Raw genomic sequence first — 21,930 nt, forward strand, 5'->3', positions numbered from 1 at the left:
TGGGGCAGGAAAATAGCACTGGGGTTGTAGTTTGTCCCCGGACTCCGTAGGTGTGGTCCTGGTGTTGGTACTGGGACTGGGGTGCTCTGTTCCTCCATTTTTGTTCAAGGACGGAAGGCAGGGCCCCCCTACCCTGAAGGGCTGCAGTTGTGGGCTGTGGCAACCCCTCAGGGTGCTGGCAGAGTGGGAGGGTTTCCCTGAGGGTGAAGTCCACCGGTGTTTAAATATGACCCTTTTGTACCATCAGATCAGACAGCAGATGGAAGAACAGGTTGCCCAAAAGTCCTCTGAACTGGAACAGTATTTGCAGCGAGTGCAGGAGCTGGAAGACATGTACCTAAAGCTGCAGGAGGCTCTCGAGGATGAGAGACAGGCCCGGCAAGATGAAGAGACCGTGCGGAAGCTGCAGGCCAGGTGCTGGATTGGTGTGCATGTGCACCTCACACGCGGTTGCTAGGGGCGACTCGCACAGCTGGTGGAGGCGCAGCCTGTGTTGTTTATACTCAGTCTGGGGCATGGAGGACCCTTGCTTCTGGGGCTAAAGACTGACCTATATCTGTTTTAGAGCAGTCTTGGGTATGTTGGATGGGGTGCCTCAGTCATATTCTAGGATGTCCCTGGACCCAGGATCAGCTCTGGTGAGATCCTGGCGTCGTCGACATGTTCCAGACCAGAGAAGGACCTTGGGTATGGAGACGGGCCTGCTTCACCCCAGAGTTGCAGCCACTTTGGGGGGATAAGGAGGAAATAAGCAGTTTTCATTCCGTCATTCAGGAGTAGTGACATTCTGTAAATAATTATTATTTGGAATCCTAGTTTTAGAAGTTTTTCAGATCTAGATTATTTTTTTCCTTAGAGCTTTTAAAGTCAGGTTTGCTATTTATGACGTCATGTTCTGCTATGAGAACTCTGAATTGCTGGCCTTTGCAGCAGCAGGGAGGGCGGGGTAGAGTGAAGACCCCGAAGGGAAATGTGAGCTCTCCTCTGGCCGTTTCTGACTTGCTTCCCCTTGTGCGTCTTTGCCATGTCCCCTGACACCGCGCATGCGCGCCCAGGGCAGCAGCTGGGCCGTGGAGGTCCACGCAGGCTTCGCCGGCTCCCTGCTTCGGGGCAGTTGTGAGGCGGCCTGGGGTACCTTTCCGTGGCTGCCGTTCTTCGTGGGGAGCAGCAGAGGAGGTTGGTTTGCCGTTTAGGTAGGAAGAGAAGAGAGGAGGTCTTGGTTGTGTACTTTGTCAACATGCCTTCAAAAATAAATAGGTTGTGAACATTTTAATTCTTTTAGGGAAAACTTATCTTCTAAATAGAAAATGAAATGCTTGGCACATTGCCTGGCGTTTACAGGCCCACAAGCATTGTTCCGCGTGCTGTGATGTTAACTAGATTCTTGGAACTGCACCCAGTTGCCGCTGGCAGTGATGTGAGTACAAGATTCACTCATGGGAAGGTTTGAGCCCGTGTGACTTTCAAAAAGAGGCAAAGGCGCACAGGATGGTTTTTGAGCCTCTTTATAGTCTGTGGTGTGTTGGGAGTTTATAGATAGATTCCCCTTGTGCAGAGAATGCACAGGTGAGCTATGATATATGTATAACTTTCCTGCAGTTTCGAGAGAGGTTGATTATAACACAGCAGAGATTTGCCCTGGCTGGTTTGTCTCAGTGGTTAGAGCGTTGGCCCGCGGACCAAAGAGTTGTAGGGACCAAAGAGTTGTAGGTACCTCGGTTGCGGTTCAATCCCCAGCCTGTGTGGGAGGCAACCAGTTGATCTCGCTCTCTCTCTATCTCTCTGTCCCCCTCTCCCTCCCTCTCTCCCACTCTATCTGAAGATAAATGAAAAAATATCCTTGGGTGAGGACTTAAAAAAATATATATATATATAACACCTCGGAGATTAGATCACAAAGGGAACCAGATAACTCTAGAAATTTATTAAAGTATTAGTTATTTTTTATTTATCGAATGAATGATCTTTTGAATAAGGGACAATTTTGGATAATAAAACTTATATTTTTTAACCAATGGTAAATATCAGAATCACCTGTATAACTTTTACAAAATACAGATGTAGGGTCTATCCCACATTTATCGAATCAAAATATCTGAGATAGGAGCCAGGCATGTGTATTATTATTTTAAAAACTCTGGCTGTGCCTGGCTGGTGTGGCTCAGTTGTTGAGCATTGACCCACGCACCAAGAGGTCGCCAGTTTGATTCCTGGTCAGGGCACATGCCCAGGTTGGGGGCCGATCCCCGGTGGGGGTAATGCAGGAGGCAGCAATTGATGTTTTCTCTCATCGATGGTTCTATCTCTCTCTTCTTCTCCCTTCTTTTCTCTCCAAAATCAATAAAGAAAAAAAACAACAACAAAAAACTCTGGGTAATTGTTTTGTATAGTCTGATTTAAGTATATAGCAAAATGGTTTCAACCTTTTGAATGCAAATGTGGCTATTACATATGTACTGATTTGTACCAATAAGCTGAAATTACTGCACAAAAGTTAACCTTTTCTTGGCGTGCAAAGGCCACTTTATGAATATAATTATTTTACTATTCTAAATTATTTTTCTTTCAACTTAATTTTGGGAACTTGAAATAGATGAACTGATGCCCTCTAGTGGTCATTTTTAAGTGAGGCGAGTCCCTCTCATTCCTGAAGTCCCGGAGGCTGGGCCTGGTTCGGAGGGTCCTTTTGTCATGATGGCTAGGGGCTTTCTCCTGCCCGCAGTCCCAGGACAGGCCTTTCTGGGTAGGAAAATCAAGGGAAGTCTTCGTGGAGTTGGGATAGAAACATTTATGTCTGGCTGTGATGACATGAAACATAATCTTAGGCGAAGGGTGTATGTCAGGGGCTTTTTGGTTAACCCTCCCGTCCTTCCTTCCAACAATAGTGAGTCATTTTTGGAATATTTGGCATCTTGTCCTTCCAGTGGGTGACCCTTTCTCTGTCAGTTTCCCTAGAGATACTTTATATAGTAAATTGTTTAAATACAAAAATTTTGACTTGATACATCTGGATCTTTTTTTTTATATTAAAATTGAAGTTTGTTTTTTCAGTGTGTAATCTGAAGGTTATCTAGCCTCTTCTGAACGGGGACTCAGAAGGAAACTGTTCATCTGACATTGGGACAACTCAATTATTGGAAAGTTCTTGAGGCTGAGCCATCATCTGCCCCTTGATAACTTCCCCCTACTGTGTCTTTGGATCTGTAAGGCCTCGTAGCATAGTTTAGCCAGGTCTGAGGTCTCAGCAACTGGTGCAGTGCCGGGCACACCGCAAGCGCCCAAGGGGTATTTTGCAAATGAGTCATTGGATCCAAATTCTACTTATTGGGGCCTCTTGGAACAACAGTCATGTGACAATACTTTTCATGTATTTGAAGGCAGTTAGGAACCAAGCTCTGAGTGAGGGCTGGGCTTGAGACCCAGCTGCTTTCTAGCCGTGTCATTTTAGAAAAGCTACTTCACTGCGCTGCGCCTCCAGTCCCTTATCTATAAAACGAGGGTCGCTGCCCGCCTTGCAGATAGCGCGTGCCCGGCGCTCAGTGTGAGGGCTGGCGTGGTCTTCACTCAGTGTGCTGGCCTCTGTTCCTCTATCTCTTGTGCAGATGAGAGGAAGAGATAATGTATGGAATGTCAAAATAAATGCTCTTGACACATTGTTGACCGCTCACGAGTTAACTTCGTAAGAAGTTTCTCAGTGTGTTGATATTAATGGGACAAACAAACAAAAAAATCACATTGGAGGGATTACTGGTCAACGGACCCTTTGGTTGATGCTCCAGTATTTCCTGAAACTATGAGCAGAATGAGGTTCGAGCAAATTCTTACATTTTTCCATCTTAGTGATAATTTACAAAATACATCTAATGAAGACAGACTATATAAAATTAGGCCTCTTTTGGATTATTTCTTCCAAAATTTCAGTCTTTGTATGTACGTAAGCAGGAGTTATCTCTAGACGGAAGTGCAGCGAAACCAGATATATTTGCAAAACGTGTTGTGCACCACTGCACGTAGGTGATTGCTACACAGTACGCCACACCAAAAAAACTACTAAAACATATAATATGTATAAAATAGAATATGTAGCAGATATGTACAAAGTTTTATTTAAATTTATTATGTATAAATAAAGTATACTGAAGCTTATTTAGATTGTTTCACTTTCATACTCAATTACGAAAAATAGCCAGTGACATGAGATAACTTCTGCATAAATTTGCCGGTCAACAATGTGTTAAAAGATACTGACAGGCTGAAATGATGGTCTTATATCATCATTTAATAAAGAAGATAGTTTAAAATGCTGACAGAACAAGGACAGGATTCATTAGAAAAGACTTGGAGTTTTACTTCCTTGTGACATGATCATCAAGAACCTCACAGACGCTCGGGCAGCCTCAGTGAATGAGAAGGATCCGGAGCAATGAGGTGACAGTCTCTGTAACAGAGAGGTGCTGGTTGTCAGCACTTTCTGCACGGTAGGCTCTGTTCTAAGTACCTTACAGGCATTATCACATTTAATGCATCAGCAAACCGTTGATGGTGGGTATAGTTCCTATACATTTTTTGTAAATGAGGAAACTGAGGCACAGAGAGGTTAAGTTCTTTGGTCAGGGGCTTGTTTGCAAACCACAGAAACCAAAGTGGGTCAGCTAAAGTAAGAAATAGTTCTTGGAAGTCCTTGCGTCGTTCACCAATCCCACAGAAAAGCAGGTGGACAGGCAGGAACCAGGGGAGGCTGAGCCGCCTAAACCACAGCCTGGGAAGGTCCAGTCAGGATGCCAGCGGCGCCATCATTGGCACTGTGTCGGTAGACGCTGCTGCACCGCTCAGTAGTGGATGTGGCTGCCACCAGCAATACACATTCTCCACAGGCTCTGCTTCTTTGTGTCAGCCACTTCAGAGTCAAAGATCCCAGAGAGCTATCTGCTCAGCCCGCCCACTCAGACTTTCAGCGTCCCGTGGCTGCGGGGGTGGAGGGCAGGTGCCCGGCCTGTGGCTCTGTGTGGGAGATGCACCCACTTTCCATCGAGACACCTGCTGGGCCAGACTCTCTAGACTTGTGAAGGGCATTCAGGTGCTGGGGAGCCTTAGCACTGCGCTGCCCGCCCCTCCCTGCTTTCACACCAGGATAAAGACTCCAGGCCCTTCCAGGCTTGTTCACTTTGTATCCCCAGTGCCGAGAAAAGCCGTGGCGGGCGGGTAGCAAAGAAACTGCGCTGTCAGACCACATTCGCAGTGTGTTCAGGTGGGGACATCACAGTCCAGGAGACAGCGAAGGGGGCACAGATTGGACCTACATGGACTTAGGGATAGGAGATGGGAGGGCTGAGGAAGAACCTTCTAGGCATTGAGGCTGCCCATAAGCAAACGGCCGGTTTGTGAAGGGGTGAGCGGCCCATCACACAGGGTATTGAGCTGAGTTGGGTAACCACCTCGCAGGGTGCTAGAGTGAGTGTTTACAGTGGTGGGGTGGGGCTGGGGTGGAGGAGTTGGGGGCTGGTCAGGTGAGGGGTGGGCGTTCTGTTCCTTTACTTCCTTTGCTGTCGCTTTTATTTTATTTTATTTTTTTATCTTCACCCGAGGACATTTTTCCATTTTTTTGTTCAGATAGAGTGGGGGAGAGAGAGAAACATCCACATGACAGGAACACATTGAGTGGCTGCCACCTGCACGACCCATCCAGGGCCGGGGACAAACTGCAACCGAGGTATGCGCCCTTAGCAGGAACCGAACCCGGGTCTCTCTGGACCGCAGGCTGACGCTGTAACCGCTGAGCCGAACCGGCCAGGGTTTTGCTGTCGCTTTTAGAAGAGCAGACGCTCTAGGTGTAGTCACTGGCCGGCGTGTGGCTTGTTGCTGACGGTCAAGCACTGGAGGTGTGTCCCATCCTGGGCTGGCATCTGACCACTTTGCTGTACTTTGGGTAAGGTTTGGGCTCTCTGTCAGTTTAGTTGAGTTTAGTTTAGTTACACACCTGTATATCTGGAAATTTTGAGAGGTAAGTTGTTATTGTGCCATTTTGGACTCAGGCCGACCTGGGTTGAAATCTGTTGCTACCTGTGCAGTGTGGTTTCCGATGGCTCCATCTGTGATGTGGATCTGACGCCTCGTGTGGGGGTTGGTGATGATGAAGTGTGTGGCAGGTAGTAATTGTTCAGTAAATGGTATCTGATTCTATTCTACTTTTGTTAGCTGCTTCTTCCCTCACTTCTTTAGTTTACTTACCAGCTTTTTCCTTCGTAACAGGTGTTTCACTAGATGAAAGTGTTTGAATGTTGTAGTAATCAGGCAGGTTCAGACCTTGGCCCTACCATCTGCCAGGCGAAGGGCCTGGTGCAGGTCCCTTAACCTTTGTGCTCACGTCCTCATCACTACAGTGTGAGTAATAATAGTACTCAGGCATCTTGTGAAGGTTAATTCAGAATACACGTAGCTCCTGGCCCCGTCCGTGGCACACTGGGCCCTCCTTAAATGTCACTGCGTTGTTTTCAGAAGAGTGAAGCAGAGTTTGGAGCAGGACACGAGGGTCACGTTGCCGGTCCTGTGGACGTAGGTCTTCCTGGCTCCTAGTCTCCTCCTGGTAAAGTGAGAGAGGCGGACTAGGTGACCCCAGATACTCTCTTCTGCTCCGAGTGTCCCCATCACGTGCTGGGCCAGGGGCGTGGCCGGGCTCCGGTGACCCTGAGCTCCCCACGTTGCAGGTTGCTGGAGGAAGAGTCTTCTAAGAGGGCCGAGCTGGAAAAGTGGCACCTGGAGCAGCAGCAGGCCATCCAGACGACCGAAGCGGAGAAGCAGGAGCTGGAGAACCAGCGCGTCATGAAGGAGCAGGCCCTTCAGGAAGCCATGGCGCAGCTGGAACAGCTGGAGTTGGAGCGGGAGCAGGCGCTCGAGCAGTACGAGGTGAACTCACCCCTGCAAACGTGTGCATCGAAGTTGTTAAAAACGAGCATGTTTTCGATCGGAAAAATGTGCTCAGCCGCAAGGAGCCGTAGTAAGAATTCTGCTTAGCGTAGGTGAGAGGAAAGCAGCAGCTTCACAGGTGGTGACGCCCACTGGTTAGAGTGCAGTCAGGAGGCAGAGATCACGCAGTAAGTCCAGCAGGGACATTTATGTGAACAAGCGTTAGGTATGACAGGATTGCCTAGGAAGGGCAAAGAGAACTCTACGGGCGTGGGAATGGCAGATGCAGGAGGCAGCCGTGCCTCCAGGCCTGAGGTGGAGCACCCAGGAAGGACACATCTGGAACAGGGTCCCCGTGAGCCCGGTGCTGGAATCAGGCCTCTGGGGGGCCGGCCTTGGCCCGTGGGATGGCAGAAGCGCTCGCCCAGGTGTGGCGCCCGCATGACTCACTGGGAGGCCGCCTCTGGGGCACTGGCCGAAGCTGCCACGGGGAGGTGCCGCTGAAACTCCCTGGGTGAGCACCACGGTGTCCCACGTGCCACAGGAGCCCCTGGGAAGAGCACAGTGGAACTGGGAAGCCAAGCCCCGTCCTCCAGTGTCCCTGCAGCACCCTCTGCTGGCAGAGCTCAGACTATGCCAGCTGGCGGGAGACTCCCTGGTGTCACAGCAGGATGAGGGAGGGTGGGTTGGAGCCGAGACGCAGGCCGCTGCAGCTGGCACAGGATTTTACCTCCGTCTGTGATTAGTGTGGATTAGGTGCTCTGTGTGACCTCAGGCAGGTTACTTAACTGCTCTGAATCCTAGTTTCTACCCCTGTAAAATGGGAGTGGTAACAGTTCCTGCTCCTTAGAGTGGCCGTGAGGGTTCAGTGAGAAGGGCCTGAGTGTATAGTACGTGGCCAGTCGTTATTTGACTCTTACACTCCCAGGGTGTTTTGCATAATCCTGAGTCTCCTTTTGTTTCAGGGAGTTAAAAAGAAGCTGGAAATGGCGACTAGTAAGACCAAGAGCTGGAAGGACAAAGTGGCCCAGCACGAAGGGCTGATCCGACTCATAGAGCCAGGTAACACCGTCTTCCCAGCAGTGTGGATTCATTCGGTTTGTGTCTTTGTTTTATTACATGTTTGAATTGTGCAAAGAAACTTCTCCAGAAACCAGGCTGTTGAGGGTACATTTTCCTGACTCACTTGCCCTCTCAGATGAGAAGGCCTGGTCCTTCCCTTCGAGGACATCTTCTGGTTGTTTTGGTGACACTTATAGATGCTCCCCAGAGAAGAAATCAAGTAGAACAATTACTATTTTGTCTGTGGGAAAATTATAATGTTAGTTGAAGAATACAGTACTTCCTACATTGAAAGCATGTTTGTCTCTCAGGTTCCAAAAACCCTCACCTGATCACGCACTGGGGCCCGGCCGCGTTCACCCAGGCGGAGCTGGAGGAGCGGGAGAGGAGCTGGAAGGGGAAGAAGGGCACCGAGTGACCGCAGCAGTCACGCGGCGGGTTTGGTGCGGCCGGGTCACTTTGTGTGCCAGACAGAAGGGACCGGCTTCGCTGCTTCTCTCTTCCTTCTACGTCCTGTTGGTCCGTGTACTGCGGGAGCTTGTTTATCTTCCTGCAAACAAGGGCTCGCATGAAAAGGAGAAAGAGTCAACCCTGTCCAGCTCTACATGGACTCTTTTTGTTTTTTGTTTTTTTGGAAAACCTCTGGACATTCCTTTGTAGCGCTCAGATTCTTGTCGGCCATCGCGGGGTTGGGGGGAGCGGGTTGGTGCTCAGGACCACCGGGAGATCGGAGCCGCGGACTGCAGTCCGGCATGTCCTCTGCAGCGCGTGTGCTGCTCCGGGTGCGCTTCCAAACTAGGCTGGCCGGTCTGCTCGCCAGGGCCCGCCGTTCCCGCGGACCGCCCGGAGCACCGCCGACGGCCAGCCGCTGCGGTGGACCTGCCGCCACCGAGCCGCTCGGTCTGTGGTTGTGCAGAGGGTGTCTGCCTGATGCACAGTGTCACTGACCGACATCCGGCTTCAGTGGCACCTTTTAAACAATGCTCCAGTCCAGATAGATACAGTAAGTCCTCGCTTAACATCATGGCCCGGTCTCCAACCCTGAGTGAAATGACGAACAGCAAAACCAGTTCTACCGCAGGCCAGTTCGGAAAAACCAGCCAAGTTTCTGCGGCATCTCATCAACATTGTAACAGAACAATGTTGAACAAAATGATGTTATTCAAGGACCTGCTGTATTTATGAATCAGAGCACATAGGCAAACTATGTAAATTCTGTTTGGAATGACATTCTGATACTAACTGAATTCCTCCCGAGATTTATCAGCTGTCGGATTGCTGACGGAACCCATGTTTCACTTTGTAGTTACTGTACAGAATACGTCAGGAGTCTGAATGCTCGTCATGATCAGGCCTTCTACTTGATAACCAGGAATATGATCATTTATGGGAACTATGTATGAAAAAAATTTTTAAATGTATTTTTTGTCATGTGCGGTGTTGAGAAGGAACAAAATATTTATAATTTCAAACATTCTTACCTAAATGTACAATTTAATATGCTGAACATTCTTAATTTTTTGCTAATTTTCCAATATATATTAAAATATTTTGTACGGTCTTTTTTAAAAATGGACTCAGTAAAAAAATAAAAAATAAATACCAGAACAACAGACATTTAATAAGTGGAGTGTGTGCGCGCGTATTTTTGTGCAGTGAGAGGGACTTTGTTTAGCAGCAGCGCCTGGAAACAGGGGGTTGGGGGTGTGGACCCCATGCTGAGCGCGGTCAGGAAGTGGCTGAGGCCTCGCGTTTGGTGTGTGATCACTGGAGTGGGAACCCTGGCCGGCGTGTCCGCTCAGCCGGGAACTGACAGCTGGGTTCTCCCTCACTGTTGCTGTCACCGCCACATCTCCTGCCTCTGCCTGCCCAGAGTCCTGTGTCTTTCTGCTTCACCAGAGTAAACTGTAGTTTTCTGTTTGGGTTGCCAAGATTTGTTTTGTTTTTGTTGCCAAGATTAAAATGCCTGTTGTGGACAAAGCGGGCCACTCCGTCCAGCTTGAGCACGTCTGGTAAGCTGATCTCTCCCTTCTGGAAGGAGAGGTCACACTGGCTGGAGTTTTTTAAAAAACTTGTCTCTACTGCATTGGTTCTCAACCAGGCATGGTTTTCGCCCCCCAGGGGACATTTGGCAGTGTCTGGAGACAGTTTTGATTGTTACAACTGGGGATGTTGCCGGCATCTAGTGGGCAGAGGCCAGGAGTGCTGCCCAACGTCCCACGATTCACAGAGCAGCCCTCGGCTGCAAAGAGTGATCTGGACTAAGATGTCCATAGTGCTGAGGTTGAGAAGACCTCTCTCTCTCTTTTTTTTTTATCCTCACCCAAGGGCATTTTTGCATCCATCTTCAGATAGAGCAAGAGGGAGAGAGGGGGGAAGAGAGAGAGAAACATCGACGTGAAAGGGACACATGGAGTGGTTGCCACCCACACGACCCCAACCAGGGCTGGGGACAAACCGAGGTATGTGCCCTTGGCGGGAACCGAACCCCAGTCTCTGTGGTTCGTGGGCCGATGCTCTAACCACTGAGCCAAACCGGCCAGGGCCAGAAGGCCTTCTCTACAGGAAGGCACGTTCTGTGGGCCAGAACACAACAGGCTCCTCGAGGCAGGGTTTCCCTTTAAGGTGTCCCACAGTTGACCCCTTGGGTGTAAATGGGGTGCGCCTGGAAGGGAGAGCCGCTGGCTGGCTCTGTGAGCTGGCAGAGCGGTGGGCAGGGGCTCTGGCACCGTGTGGGGCGTTGCACTTCAGACGCTGTAACTGCCCTTTCCGTACAGATTGAAGGAAGCTGCTCCGCATCTGTTTGAAAGGGCGATGCAGGCTGCTGAGGTGTGATGTGCAAATGCTGCTGTGACCTTGGTGTCTTCCAAGTGGCTAAGCTGAGCACAGGGAGGGCCTGTCAGGACCGCCCAGCACTGGTGAGGGACATGTGCCCGCCCCGCTGGTGATGTGCCTCGCGGAGCGCTGTGCCTGCTCCTCCTGGCAAAGCCTCCTCCGCACCCTCGCGGAAGCTCCAGCAGGGCACAGCTGCCCTAGAGGGGCGAGGGTCAGGTTCAGGTCAGGCCACATGGAAGGGGGAAGAGGCTCTGCCCAGCTTTCGCCAATTCCTAGCCGGTGCTCAAAACTCACTGCAAGAATCAGTCTTGGGACTAGTTTAAGGAATGCTCCTTTCCTCTCCCCATCTACTTCCTTCTTTATATATTCATTTCGAGATCTGTAAGTCACCCCCAACTCTGGGAAGCTACTTGGTAGTATCTACTAAAGCTGAACATGACCGCTACCTCCGGCCAGTGGCTCCACTCCCGGGAGGAGGCACGTGTCCGCCGGGGCCCACCAGGAGCTTCGCGGCACCTTTGGGATGGCCCGAACCGGAAGCACGAATGCTCCGCAGCGGAGAACAGATCAGTGAGTTGTGGTGTAGTCAGGCAGGATGCTACACTTGAATTTCACTGAGAGATGCAACAATGTGGATGAATTTCAGATATTATGTTGAGCCAAGAAGCCAAACACAAGAGAACATCCTGAATGATTCCATTTATATTAATTTCCAGAACTGGCACAGCTAATCTGTGGATTTTGAGGTCAGAATGTTGGTTACCCAGGTGTGTGTGTGTGGGGGGGTATTGACTGGAAAGGGGCACAAGTGAACCTTCTGGGACGATGGAAGTGGGCAGTGGTTATACGAGGAACATGTGTCAGCTTTACAGTCCAGATCTGTGCAGCTGACTAACCTCAGTGCCTCCAGAATGCTGCGGCCGGCCGGCCCCTACAGGTCAGCAGAAAAGGACACGGAGGGGACAAGTCAGGTCCTGACCCTTTTCTAGGCAGGTTCATTGGACCACTTGCCTCTTTGCAGGTCCTTTAAAAACATTTGGATGCAAACATTTTTTTAAAGACGTTTTTTCCCCTTTATTGATTTTAGAGAGAGAGGAAGGGAGAGGGAGAAAGAGATAGGAAAATCAATGAGAGAGAACATCGATTGGCCACCTCCTGCATGCCCCCCACTGGGGATTTTGCCCACAACCTGGGCATGTGCCCTGACCAGGAATTGAACTAGTGACCTCTTGGTGCATGGGTCAGTGCTCACCCACTGAGCCACACTAGCTGGGCTGGATTCAAACATTTTTATCTTGGGGTTTCTGTCCCCCACCACCCAGCTAGCGGGATGTCCACCCTCCAGTCCCATGCTTAGCCTCTACTGACCTTTCTGAGGTGGCTAGCTAGACCTTTGGTCCTGGGTCGTGGGTAAATTGTGGACGCTAAGTTCCAACCATGGCTAGCCTCAGATTCCTTTTCTGTCCCCACCGCATGGATGCGACACACTCTCGTAGGGGCACGTGCCCACAGGAGTGAAGGCCTTCCCACTATGTCCACCTCCTCACCAGCAGGCCACAGGGCCCCGCTGAAGGCCTGGGATGTGAGGCGTGGGGAGAGGGAAGCTTCGTTTAGCAACCCCCCTTCCGTTCAGCCCCCAGCCTGCCCCCTTCCACCTGAACCCCTCATGTCCTGCCCCTGTCAGCCCCCCTGCCTCTTCTCAGCCAGCACTGTCTGCTTAGACCAGCAGCCCTGGGCCCCTCTTGCTATGTTTTCTCTCCTCTGTTATTTCTCATGGTCTCTGCCCTTCTGATGGGTCAGCCAGGGCGTCCTGGACTAGCTCCCCTGAGGACACACTGCACGAAGACTGGTTTTGGCGGTGCCAGGGCTGCTGCCACCCCATGCTCATCTGTCCCCCCATTCTCTTCGGAAGCCCAGTCCCTGCCCACTCCGCTCAAGCAGCCTCTGTCCACCGCTGCCCACTGGGCTCTCTGTTCCCATTTGGGGGGCATCTGTGTCTGAAACATTGTTTAGAAGAAACTCACATGCTATTTAAGAAGGGCATATGGGTGGGCGATTTCACACCCGAGTCGCGAGGCCCCGCAGTCCTTATGGCATAGTTGGCGGGAAAACGGCTGAAGGGACAGAGTAAATGGCTTCTTTTTGGAGTGGCTGCCCTCACAGCCCAAGGGTGTAAGTGGGCAGCACTTGGCCTTCACAGCACTGAGTTGGCAAGGAGCTGACTTCAGTGACACGGGCCTGGGTTCTACCTTGTCACGTTGAATGAGTTCGGTTTGGGGGCGCACAGGTCACACGTGCTCTCGGCGTCACCTCTGGGGGCACACGTGTCTGTCAAGGCTTCTCCACACGGCGGAGACATACTTCACCCCTGAGGTTTCATCTCGTCTCATCCTGGTGTGTTTTCTTTAGAAAGTCATGTGACAAGGGGCTTTCATCTTGAGTGGGCCAGGCCACAAACTAGGGATTTTTGAGCCGGACTGGCATGTTCTGAGAAAATCCCCACAGATGACAGAGGCAGGTCAGTCATGCAAGACGACTGGAAAGTCCGGCGCTCTCTTTGCACCCCCACAGGCAGGTGTCACTTCCGAAGTGTCCTGCAAAGGCAGCTATTCGACACGTTTGAGTGGCTCAGAGAACAAGTCAGGGCCTAGGGCGGGGGCTTCTGCGCAGGAAGGCTCCCACCTCCCGGTCACACCAGCCCTTTGGGGGCCCAACCAGGTTGAAGTGGATCTCAAAGGCCCGAGACCGCAGCCTCCCAGTGGAGCCCAAAGGACCCCAGACTCTGCTTTCCCCTCGCGGATGCTGTGGCTTCTTCCGTGGTCATTACAGCTTTTCCGCTGTGAGGCCAGAGTGGTTCACTCCACCCCCAGGGTCTCACCCGGCAGCTGTGGCTCCCACGGCCAGCCCCAGCGTTCTGACCAGTTCCGCCTCAACAGCAGGAGGGCGAGGCCCCGCCAGCACCGCAGCTCTGACGGACTTTCTCAAAGGCAAGCCCGGAGCGCCTTGGCAGGATGTTGGCCTCATGGCTGTATTGCCAGCACATGGCACCTGGTAGGTGCTTCCTAAATGATCGCTTCTTAATGACCCCTTTCTGAAATAAGTCCCTGTCCTCAAATAATCCTGGATATAATCCTTGTGTTGTTGGAGACAACAGGAAAATAAGTTTCTGATGTGTTTGGAGCATTTCTGGTTGAGGACAATTTTTCCTTCTTTTATTTTTGAGAGAGAGAGAAAGAAGAGACACATCATTTGTTCCACTTAAGCATTCATTGGTTGAGCCTTGTATGTGCCCTGACCAGGAATCAAACCCCACAACCTTGGCGCATGGAGATGAGGCTCTAACCAACCAGGGCCAAGGTATCTATTTTTATCTTCTTAGTAGGAAAAACCTAACCATGACACCAAAAGCTGAAAGCCATAACACAGTTCTGGTATAAATGGATAAAAAGTGAAACTTTTTTTTTTTTTTTTTAAGAAAGAAAGGCAGGGAGAGAGAAAGAAACATCCATGGGAGAGAGAAATATTGATGGGTTGCCTCCCAAACCAAGATGGCCCCGGAAACCTTGGCTATTAGGAGGACGCTCTGACCAATTGAACTACCAGGCCAGGGCCCTTCTTTTCATCTTAAAGGAAGTCAGTCCCAGCATATGTGAAGGATGGACCATCAATCCCAAAGCCTCAAGTCCCAGTCCCCATTTCTCCCACAGACTTCATGCAACTAGAGATGAAAGAAACTAGACCCAAAGTTGCAGAATTTCCGTGACAAACAGGCCAATTAGGCTCCCATGTGATTCTTTAAAAATGAAGTTTGTAGTTGTTTCTTAGCACAAAGTAATACATACCCAACGTGGGGAACAGAAAGAGCAGGTATGCAAAGAAATAGCCCGCGCCGCTGAACCCCGCCCTCCAGGGCTGTATGCGCCCCAGGCCCACGTTCCGCTGGTTTAAAAGAGGAACGCGCCCCTGCCTCCATCGGGGACCATCCCACCACCCCGCGCCTCCGTGGCCGCTCCCGAAATGGCCCAGACGCGGGCCGTGGAACGGTCACGCCTTGGCGGGGACACAGTGCTGTGCCCAGGCACGCGCGGCGGGGCAGGGGCCCGGCGACGCGGGCGAGGCCGGCGGGGGCCGCCAGGTGGCAGGCCTGCGCCGCGGGTCCCCACACGACCAGCGCCGCCCCAGGCGGCCCTGCTCCGCCGCGGCCGATCCCTGCCGGGCGTGCGGCGCGGCCTCGCCCCTCCTCGCTCAGGACTCGGGACGGCGCGGCCGCTCGGGGCCGGGGAGGGGGCCGCGGGCCACAGGCGCGGCTGCCGACGGCGGAGGGACCCACGGCGCGGACCCGCCGGAGCCAGCCCCGCCGATCTCCCTGTATCCCCAACAGCCCCGAAAGTTGGCGCTATTTTACAGATGCAGACAGTGAGGCAGTTGCCCAAGGGGACACAGGCAACGACAGATATGGGACAAAACCCACTTGTCCGGGCTCCAGGGCCTCTCCCAGCCATTCCTGGCATGTCCCCGGGCGGCGGCAAGTGCGAGCCTGCCTGGGAGCACCTGGATGGGGCAGCCTGGGACAGCCTCGGCCCCTCGGCCCAGGAGGAGTTCCCCTTGGGGCCTGGGGCGGGCCTGCTGGCACCTTGACCACGTTGGGGGTGATTCACGCCCCGCCCCGCCCGGCCGGTTTCCGCGAGGGCCGAGGACAGGGACAGCCTCTGCCTCGGGCCGCTGGCTGCGGGCCGGCTCGAGCGGGTAGGAGGGGCGGGCGCGCCAGCAGGCAGGGGCCTGCTTCCTGACTGGTTTGACCCCGGCCGTCCCAGTGGAGGCCCCGGCCGGCAGAGCAAGGTCATCCAGGGCGAAATTCCAGCCCGAGGCCCGAGCAGTTACTTCAGTTTTCCCGATAAAGCTCAAGAAGGGACAGAGAGTATCCTCCCCACACCCACAGCCTGTCAGCACCTCCACGCTTGTGAAGCCTCGGCTGCAGACAGCCAGCCTGGAGGAGAGCCAAAGATAGCCTGGGGCAGATAAGGAGCCAGCCAGCCAGGGACAGACAGGGCAAAGAGCAGCAGGGAGAAGATGGGGCGATGGGGCCGAGCCCAGGCAGCGGGGCTGGAGCCTGGGGGTCGCCGCGGTGCCCAGACTGCCTGCTGACACCAGACTGGGCGCAGGGGGAGATGCGGCTGTGGCAACACAGAGGCCCTTTTGCGTGGTAGAGAAATGGGTTGTGCTGGCAGCGCCGCACCTCTGGGCCTGATTCCTGGTGTGTGCCAACCCGGGACTGGTGGGTGAGGTGACAGAGGAGTCAGTGTGGGGCGTGGTGCCAGCCTCCCAGGGGCAGGCCCCACACCTGTGGTGGAGGGGCAGGTGGGGCCCAGAGACAAAGGCAGCTGGCCCGGCGTTGCTTCTCCTGCTTCCCGGAGGCCCCTGGATGGGACTTCTCCCCTGCGCACTGTGGTAGAGTGTTTGCACCCAGTGCTGGCTGTTTGGTTTGGCAAGTGGGCAAGCCACAAAGTCACAGCTGGCCTGTGGGCGCCCAGTCACCGAAGAGAGCTGAGTCAGCCACGGCCACTTCCCCACCCCCCAGGGGTACTCTGCTGCTGCCTGCACACAGACTCAGCCACACAGGGCCGTCCAGACGCTGTGTGCAGCTGAGTCATGGCTGCCTCCTCAGGGAGCGTGTGCCCGCACGCACGTGCACACAGGGCCCACAGGTGCCACACACACCTGATTCTGAGTCACCACACCTCAGACCCTGAGGGAGGGCACCAGGAGTGTGTTCTGCCGTTTGTATGTACACACAGATACCTATATATGTACATACAGGATCCCACCATACATCTTGTGCCAATTGCACCACACTGGGAGATCAATGCATGTTTGTGGAATGAATAAACGCATTAACAGACGAGTGAATGAACAAGCAAGTGGAAATGTGAGCAACACCCACACCACTTGGATACTAGGTGAAGTCAGCTGGGGCACGCTGCAGGGTGGGTCCTGAGTCTGTGTCTCTAGGGAGTTGTCCTGCTCCAAATATAGCCTCCGTGGGCGGGCAGGGGGCCAGGGCTGCCTCCCAGACCCTGATTTCACTGGGCTGGAGGCCCAGCCTCGGAGGAGGTGGAGAAAATGAACAGAGAAGAGGCCCCAGTGTCCCACAGCCAGGCTGAGATGTGAGACGGGTCAGTGGGTGACAATGCACTTGCTCAGGGGCTTGGGCTGTAGGACAGAGGACTCTGCAGATGGGTCCAGAAAGAAATGGTTCTGGGTTGGGCCCCTGGGAGCTCCGGGGAGCTCCTTGTCCTGGAGGGGCTGGATGCCCAGGAGGTGCAGCCCCATGCAGAGCGGGGGCAAGCACAGTGCCTGGCCCACCTGGGCGGGGCTGTGCTCCAGGGCTGCTCCCCTGGGTGCTCCTAGAAACGGCTGCTCTAATTCATCATCTGGAATATTACGATATTAGCTCAACTGGTCTTCTTGCCTTTAGATACCCCCTGCCCCAATCCACCTTATTTGTAGCTGCCTGTGTTATTTTTATAAAATACAGATAGGGTTATGCAACATTTCTGCTCAAAATTCTTCCACAGCTCCCCACTGTGTAGTGATAAAGTTGGAATGACTTAGCCTGGTACTCAAGACCCTTCACCGTCAGGCCCCACTCCACCATGTGTGTCTTGAGAGGCTGCCGCTGGAGGGAGAGTTGTTTGGTACATGCTGAGGGGTAGACGGATGGACGCTAGGCTGATGGATGCTCATAGGGATGCCCGTGGACTGCTGGATCTGTAGACAGATGAGCGGATGTCTAGGTGACTGGGAGGCTGGGTGTAGGATGGTGACATGGAGGGTGGGCGGTTGCAAGTCAAGGCTATTTTGGTTGCAAGGCATGAAAACCTGACTCATCAGGAAAGGGGTGGGGGTGATTGTGAGGATACAACATCAACATCGCAGAACGCGCTCACGTTCAGGCCTCATGAAGATCGGAACTGGAGTCAGAGAGGCGGCTCTTCGCCCCTCTCTCCAGGAGCTCGGTCTCCATCGGCCCTGCTTGCGGTGCGCTCTCTCCTCTCCCAGCTGGCCTGGCTTTCTTCCTCCTGGCCCAGCAGCCTCTGGCTCCTTCTTCCCGCGGATTTTTATCAAGTGCGATTTATGTGCCTATTTGCACCTTGACACTGCTTCTATGTGCTGGAAAACAGAACAAAACAAAGTGACTGCCTCCACAAACGCACTCTCTAGTGGGGAGACCGTTGTATCTGTGTGTATGTAACATGTAAGCAGTTGTGTGTGAGGTGGGGGTCCACGCTGTGGGAACAACAGAGCAGGGCCGGGTGTGTGAGGGGCATGGAGCGGCGGGTCACTGCAGGGTGCTCAGGGACAGGGGCTCTGATCAGGTGCTGTTTGAGCAGAGAGATGTGGAGAAAGTGAGGGTGAGCCCTGCAGATGTCTGGGGAGGAGTGTTCTGGAAGCGTGGTGATGTGGCTTAGCTTCCACTCCAGGGACAGGAGGGTGAGGAGGATGCTCCATGGGGTCCCGCGCACTCTGGCTGCCCTTCGAGAACAGGCAGGAGGTGCCGGTGGGGGCTGGGAGACCAGTCAGGAGGCTCCTGCAGGGACCCGGGCCGGGCAGTGGCGGAGGTGGTGACTTGCCGTCCAGCTCAGGGTGTATTTTGCAGGTGGAGTTATCAGGATTTGCTGATGGACGGCTGTGGGTGGGAGAGAGGAATGTTTCGTCCAGGACGACTCTAAGCCGTTCGGCCACGGCAGCTGTGACCATGGCGTCCCGTTGCTGTCCGGCAGGGAGGACCTCGCTCTGGCAGGTCCCGACGGCATGCCGGCTGGCTCCGGGGGGGGGGGAGGGGACTTAGAGGCAGCCGGACAGACGGCTTTGGGGTTCAGGAAAGAGACGTAAGCTGGATTCCAGGGTGGGGCTTCTCGCCAGATGGATGGCGCTGAAAGCCGAGACCACTGAGGTGCTCTGAGGAGAGTGAAAACAGAGAACTGGTTCAAGGAGGACACCTGGGCCCCCACTGTGACAAGAGAGCTGGCCAGCCAGGGTGGAGGAAAACCAGGTGATGTGTGAAAAAAGTGCTTGAAGAGCTGCCGACGGCTCCGGCGAGACGAGGCTGGAGTGAAGGGAAGACAGAGGGTTCTTCGTGCTCACTCAGGACAAGCGGACAAGCGTCAGTGCGGCTGTCCCCAGGGGAGGCAGCCGGGCCCATCAGCTGTGCACAGGGGCCGTGGGACGCCGGTGTTCTCCTGGAGGACGAGGGCTCAGGGTGGGGCTCAGGGTGCCCGGCCGTGCCCAGCCCCGGAGCTGCCCAGTCGCTCGGGATCCCAGCTCTTTCCAGGCAGAGGCAGACAGCAGACTTAGTGCAAAAGTTCAGTTAGTGGGAAGCTCAGTGGAACAACAGCTTCCCGTCGTTCAGGGCAGAACCTGGAGCTCGAAGTGACCCAACTTCTCAAGAAAACCGAACACCCGTCCGCAGAGGGAGAGGGTGTGTAAGACTTGGCTAAGTCTGTCAGCTCCGACACAGGCGACCTCTTTTGGGTGGAGTCTTATGCCACTCAAGTTATAAATTCCCTGTGTGTGTGGGTTTATAGAGACACACATGTCTCACGCACAAGCATGTGTTTATTTATGGCAGTGTTGTCCCAGAATCAGCTCGAAGGTTTGGGAAACGCAGACTGCTGGGCACGGCCCCCAGAGTTTCTGACTCAGGAGATGTGGGCCTGAGGATCTGCATGTTTAACAAGTTTCCAGGTGAGGCTCAGAACCACTGCCCTGGGGTGTGCCGGGGCGGCCCTGCGTGGAGGGGTCAGGGACGTCATCCAGCAGATCTCAGGCTTCCTGTCACTGCCAATGAGCCTTAGGCCCATGACAAGCCGAGGGGCCCACGGCTCTTCTCCCGGAGATGTAGCGCCCCTGTCACGGCCCACCCCGGTCCCTCCAGCTCTCTCCACTCCTGCTCTCCACAGTGGGGGCTCGGAGGGGCCCAGGTGGTGCATGTGCTTGGCCATCGGCAGTGCTGGACTTGGCTGTGGGCACAGAGAGGCAGTGCCCACTGCTCCTCAGAAGCTGCCCTTGGACCCGCTGGAGGCTGCTCTCATCTCCCCTAACCTCAGCGTCCAACAGACGTTTTCCTCTCAGGACAGAACAGGGCGGTGACTCCCGAGCTGTTCCTGACCTCCGAGGAGCAGGGCGGCGTGGGCAGTGGGGACACCGCTGGGCCGGGAGGCCGTGGGCAGTGGGGACACCGCTGGGCCGGGAGGCCGTGGGCAGTGGGGACACCGCTGGGCCGGGAGGCCGTGGGCAGTGGGGACACCGCTGGGCCGGGAGGCCGTGGGCAGTGGGGACACCGCTGGGCCGGGAGGCCGTGGGCAGGGACACCGCTGGGCCGGGAGGCTGTGGATCCCACGCTGCCCTGAGCTCAGTCCTGCCCTGTGGGAGGCCCTGGTGAGCCCCTCTGCTGGCTCAAACCAGCTTTCTGTTTGTCATCCCTGTTTTCTCCGGTATTGTCAACAGAATCCCCCTCAGCAACGCATAAACATGCTCAAGTCTCACTTGCCTGAAACAATGAGCCAAAGTCCTCTGTGACCCCACACCCTCCCGCTCGCAGTACCTTCCCCGGAGGGTGGCTGACACATCGTCGGTCTCTGCCCTCAGCACCTCCCGGGCCACGGCAGCCTGGTTCCCGCACCCCTCAGCTCACTAAAATGCACCCCTGACGTCATCAGTGACCTGCAGGACACTAAATCCCAAGCCCTCCTCTTCCACCGTCCCCTGCAGTCCTGCCCCGCCGGGCTCCTTGACGCTCCGCACTCCGGTGTGGCCCAGCTCCCCTCTGGTTCTTCCTGCACTCTGGCCGCTCCTCCGATTCCTCAGCAGGTGCCTCCTGCAGGCGCGGTCCTCTCCTCTCTGACTCCTGACTCTCGCGGGGCAGCGTCACCTGTCTCAGCTGGGATGCCGTCTCCACTTTCTGCCCCCCAATGTGCATCCCCAGCTCATCCTCCCTGAACATCCATCTGCTCACTGGGGCATATGAGAGGCACTGTGGCCTCCACATGTCCAAGGCCAAGCTTATGACCCTTCCCCCCGTCGCAGCCCTGGCTGGCCTCGTGTCCACCGTCTCAGTGAGACAGGGCGCCAGCCCTCCACGGTGCAACCCAGAACCAGGGCCTTTGACACTCCGCCCAGCCTCATGGCCAGACAACCGCCAGTTTCTCTCCATCTTATTTTCTCGGTAGCTTTGGACTCCATTCAGTGTTTCACATCTTCACTGTCCCATCCTAACCCAAACCATGGCCATTCTTCCCAGGACCACAGCAGCCTCTTGAGGTCTCTCCACATCCCCTCGGCGTGCCTCCAACCCCATTTCCAAGTTGCAGCCACTGAGCACCTGGGTTCTGCCTCTCGCTCAGAGATGGGGAGACTGTGGCTTGGAGAGGGGGGACCGGTCTCCTGGGAGGTGGGGCCTGCTGAGGGTCCCGCAGGGGCTGCCCGAGGCCCCCCCTTTCCAGGGCAGGAAGGCAGAGCTGCATGTCGGCTGCGGGCCCGGCAGACACAGCTCAGCCAGGCCCCCTCCGGACCGGAGAAGAGGCTCTGAAATGTGCAGGATCAGGTTTCGGAAAACACAGGGTCAGGGTCAGCAGAGCAGCTGGCAGTGGGAAAGGCCAGGCCCAGCTAATTTCCTGTCAGAATGGCCCAGAGGCCTCAGCCCCTCTCAGGGCTGGTCACAGGGGAGGAGATGCCGGGAATGGCTCGCATTCCTCTGGCTGGGGCTCCACCAGACCTCGGGGGACCTGCGGGGAGTGAGGAGGTGGAGCCGCTGAGGCCAGAGCCGGGGGCTCTCTGCAGGGACCAGGCATCTGCTGTCCGACCCTCAGGCGGGAACGGGGCCAGGGACTGCCGAGCAGACGAGCAGACGCGATGACCAGCACCGCTGCTGAAGCTTCAGGATAAACCAGCCCAACCTCACGTTTCAGAGGAGGAGACAGGCTCAGACAGGACCAGACCTCTCCAGGATCATGTGGGCGTCCCCGTCCTAAGTCCCGAACTTTCTCTTCTGGCCGGGCCTGCGTTCCTGGGAGGCCCAGCTTTGCTGAGCGTGTGACATGCGGGAGAAGCCGGGCTAGGCGTGCGCTCCCC

The 21,930-nt window shown here is 54.6% G+C and overlaps 1 protein-coding gene across 1 annotated transcript in view; it reads left to right on the plus strand.

Annotated features, from left to right (window-relative positions):
* SWAP70 (switching B cell complex subunit SWAP70) overlaps positions 1–9,465 on the plus strand; it is a 78,182-nt gene extending 68,717 nt beyond the window's left edge. Inside the window, exons 9-12 of the mRNA XM_036258465.1 lie at positions 248–414; positions 6,705–6,903; positions 7,869–7,965; positions 8,277–9,465. Of these exons, the coding sequence (XP_036114358.1) occupies positions 248–414; positions 6,705–6,903; positions 7,869–7,965; positions 8,277–8,383 (570 nt within the window). The 3' untranslated portion in view covers positions 8,384–9,465. The remainder of the gene's footprint in view (positions 1–247; positions 415–6,704; positions 6,904–7,868; positions 7,966–8,276) is intronic.
* The last annotated feature ends 12,465 nt before the right edge of the window (positions 9,466–21,930 follow it).

This window comes from Molossus molossus, unplaced genomic scaffold (genome assembly GCF_014108415.1).
Source record: "Molossus molossus isolate mMolMol1 unplaced genomic scaffold, mMolMol1.p scaffold_m16_p_13, whole genome shotgun sequence".
Classification (NCBI taxonomy): domain Eukaryota; kingdom Metazoa; phylum Chordata; class Mammalia; order Chiroptera; family Molossidae; genus Molossus; species Molossus molossus.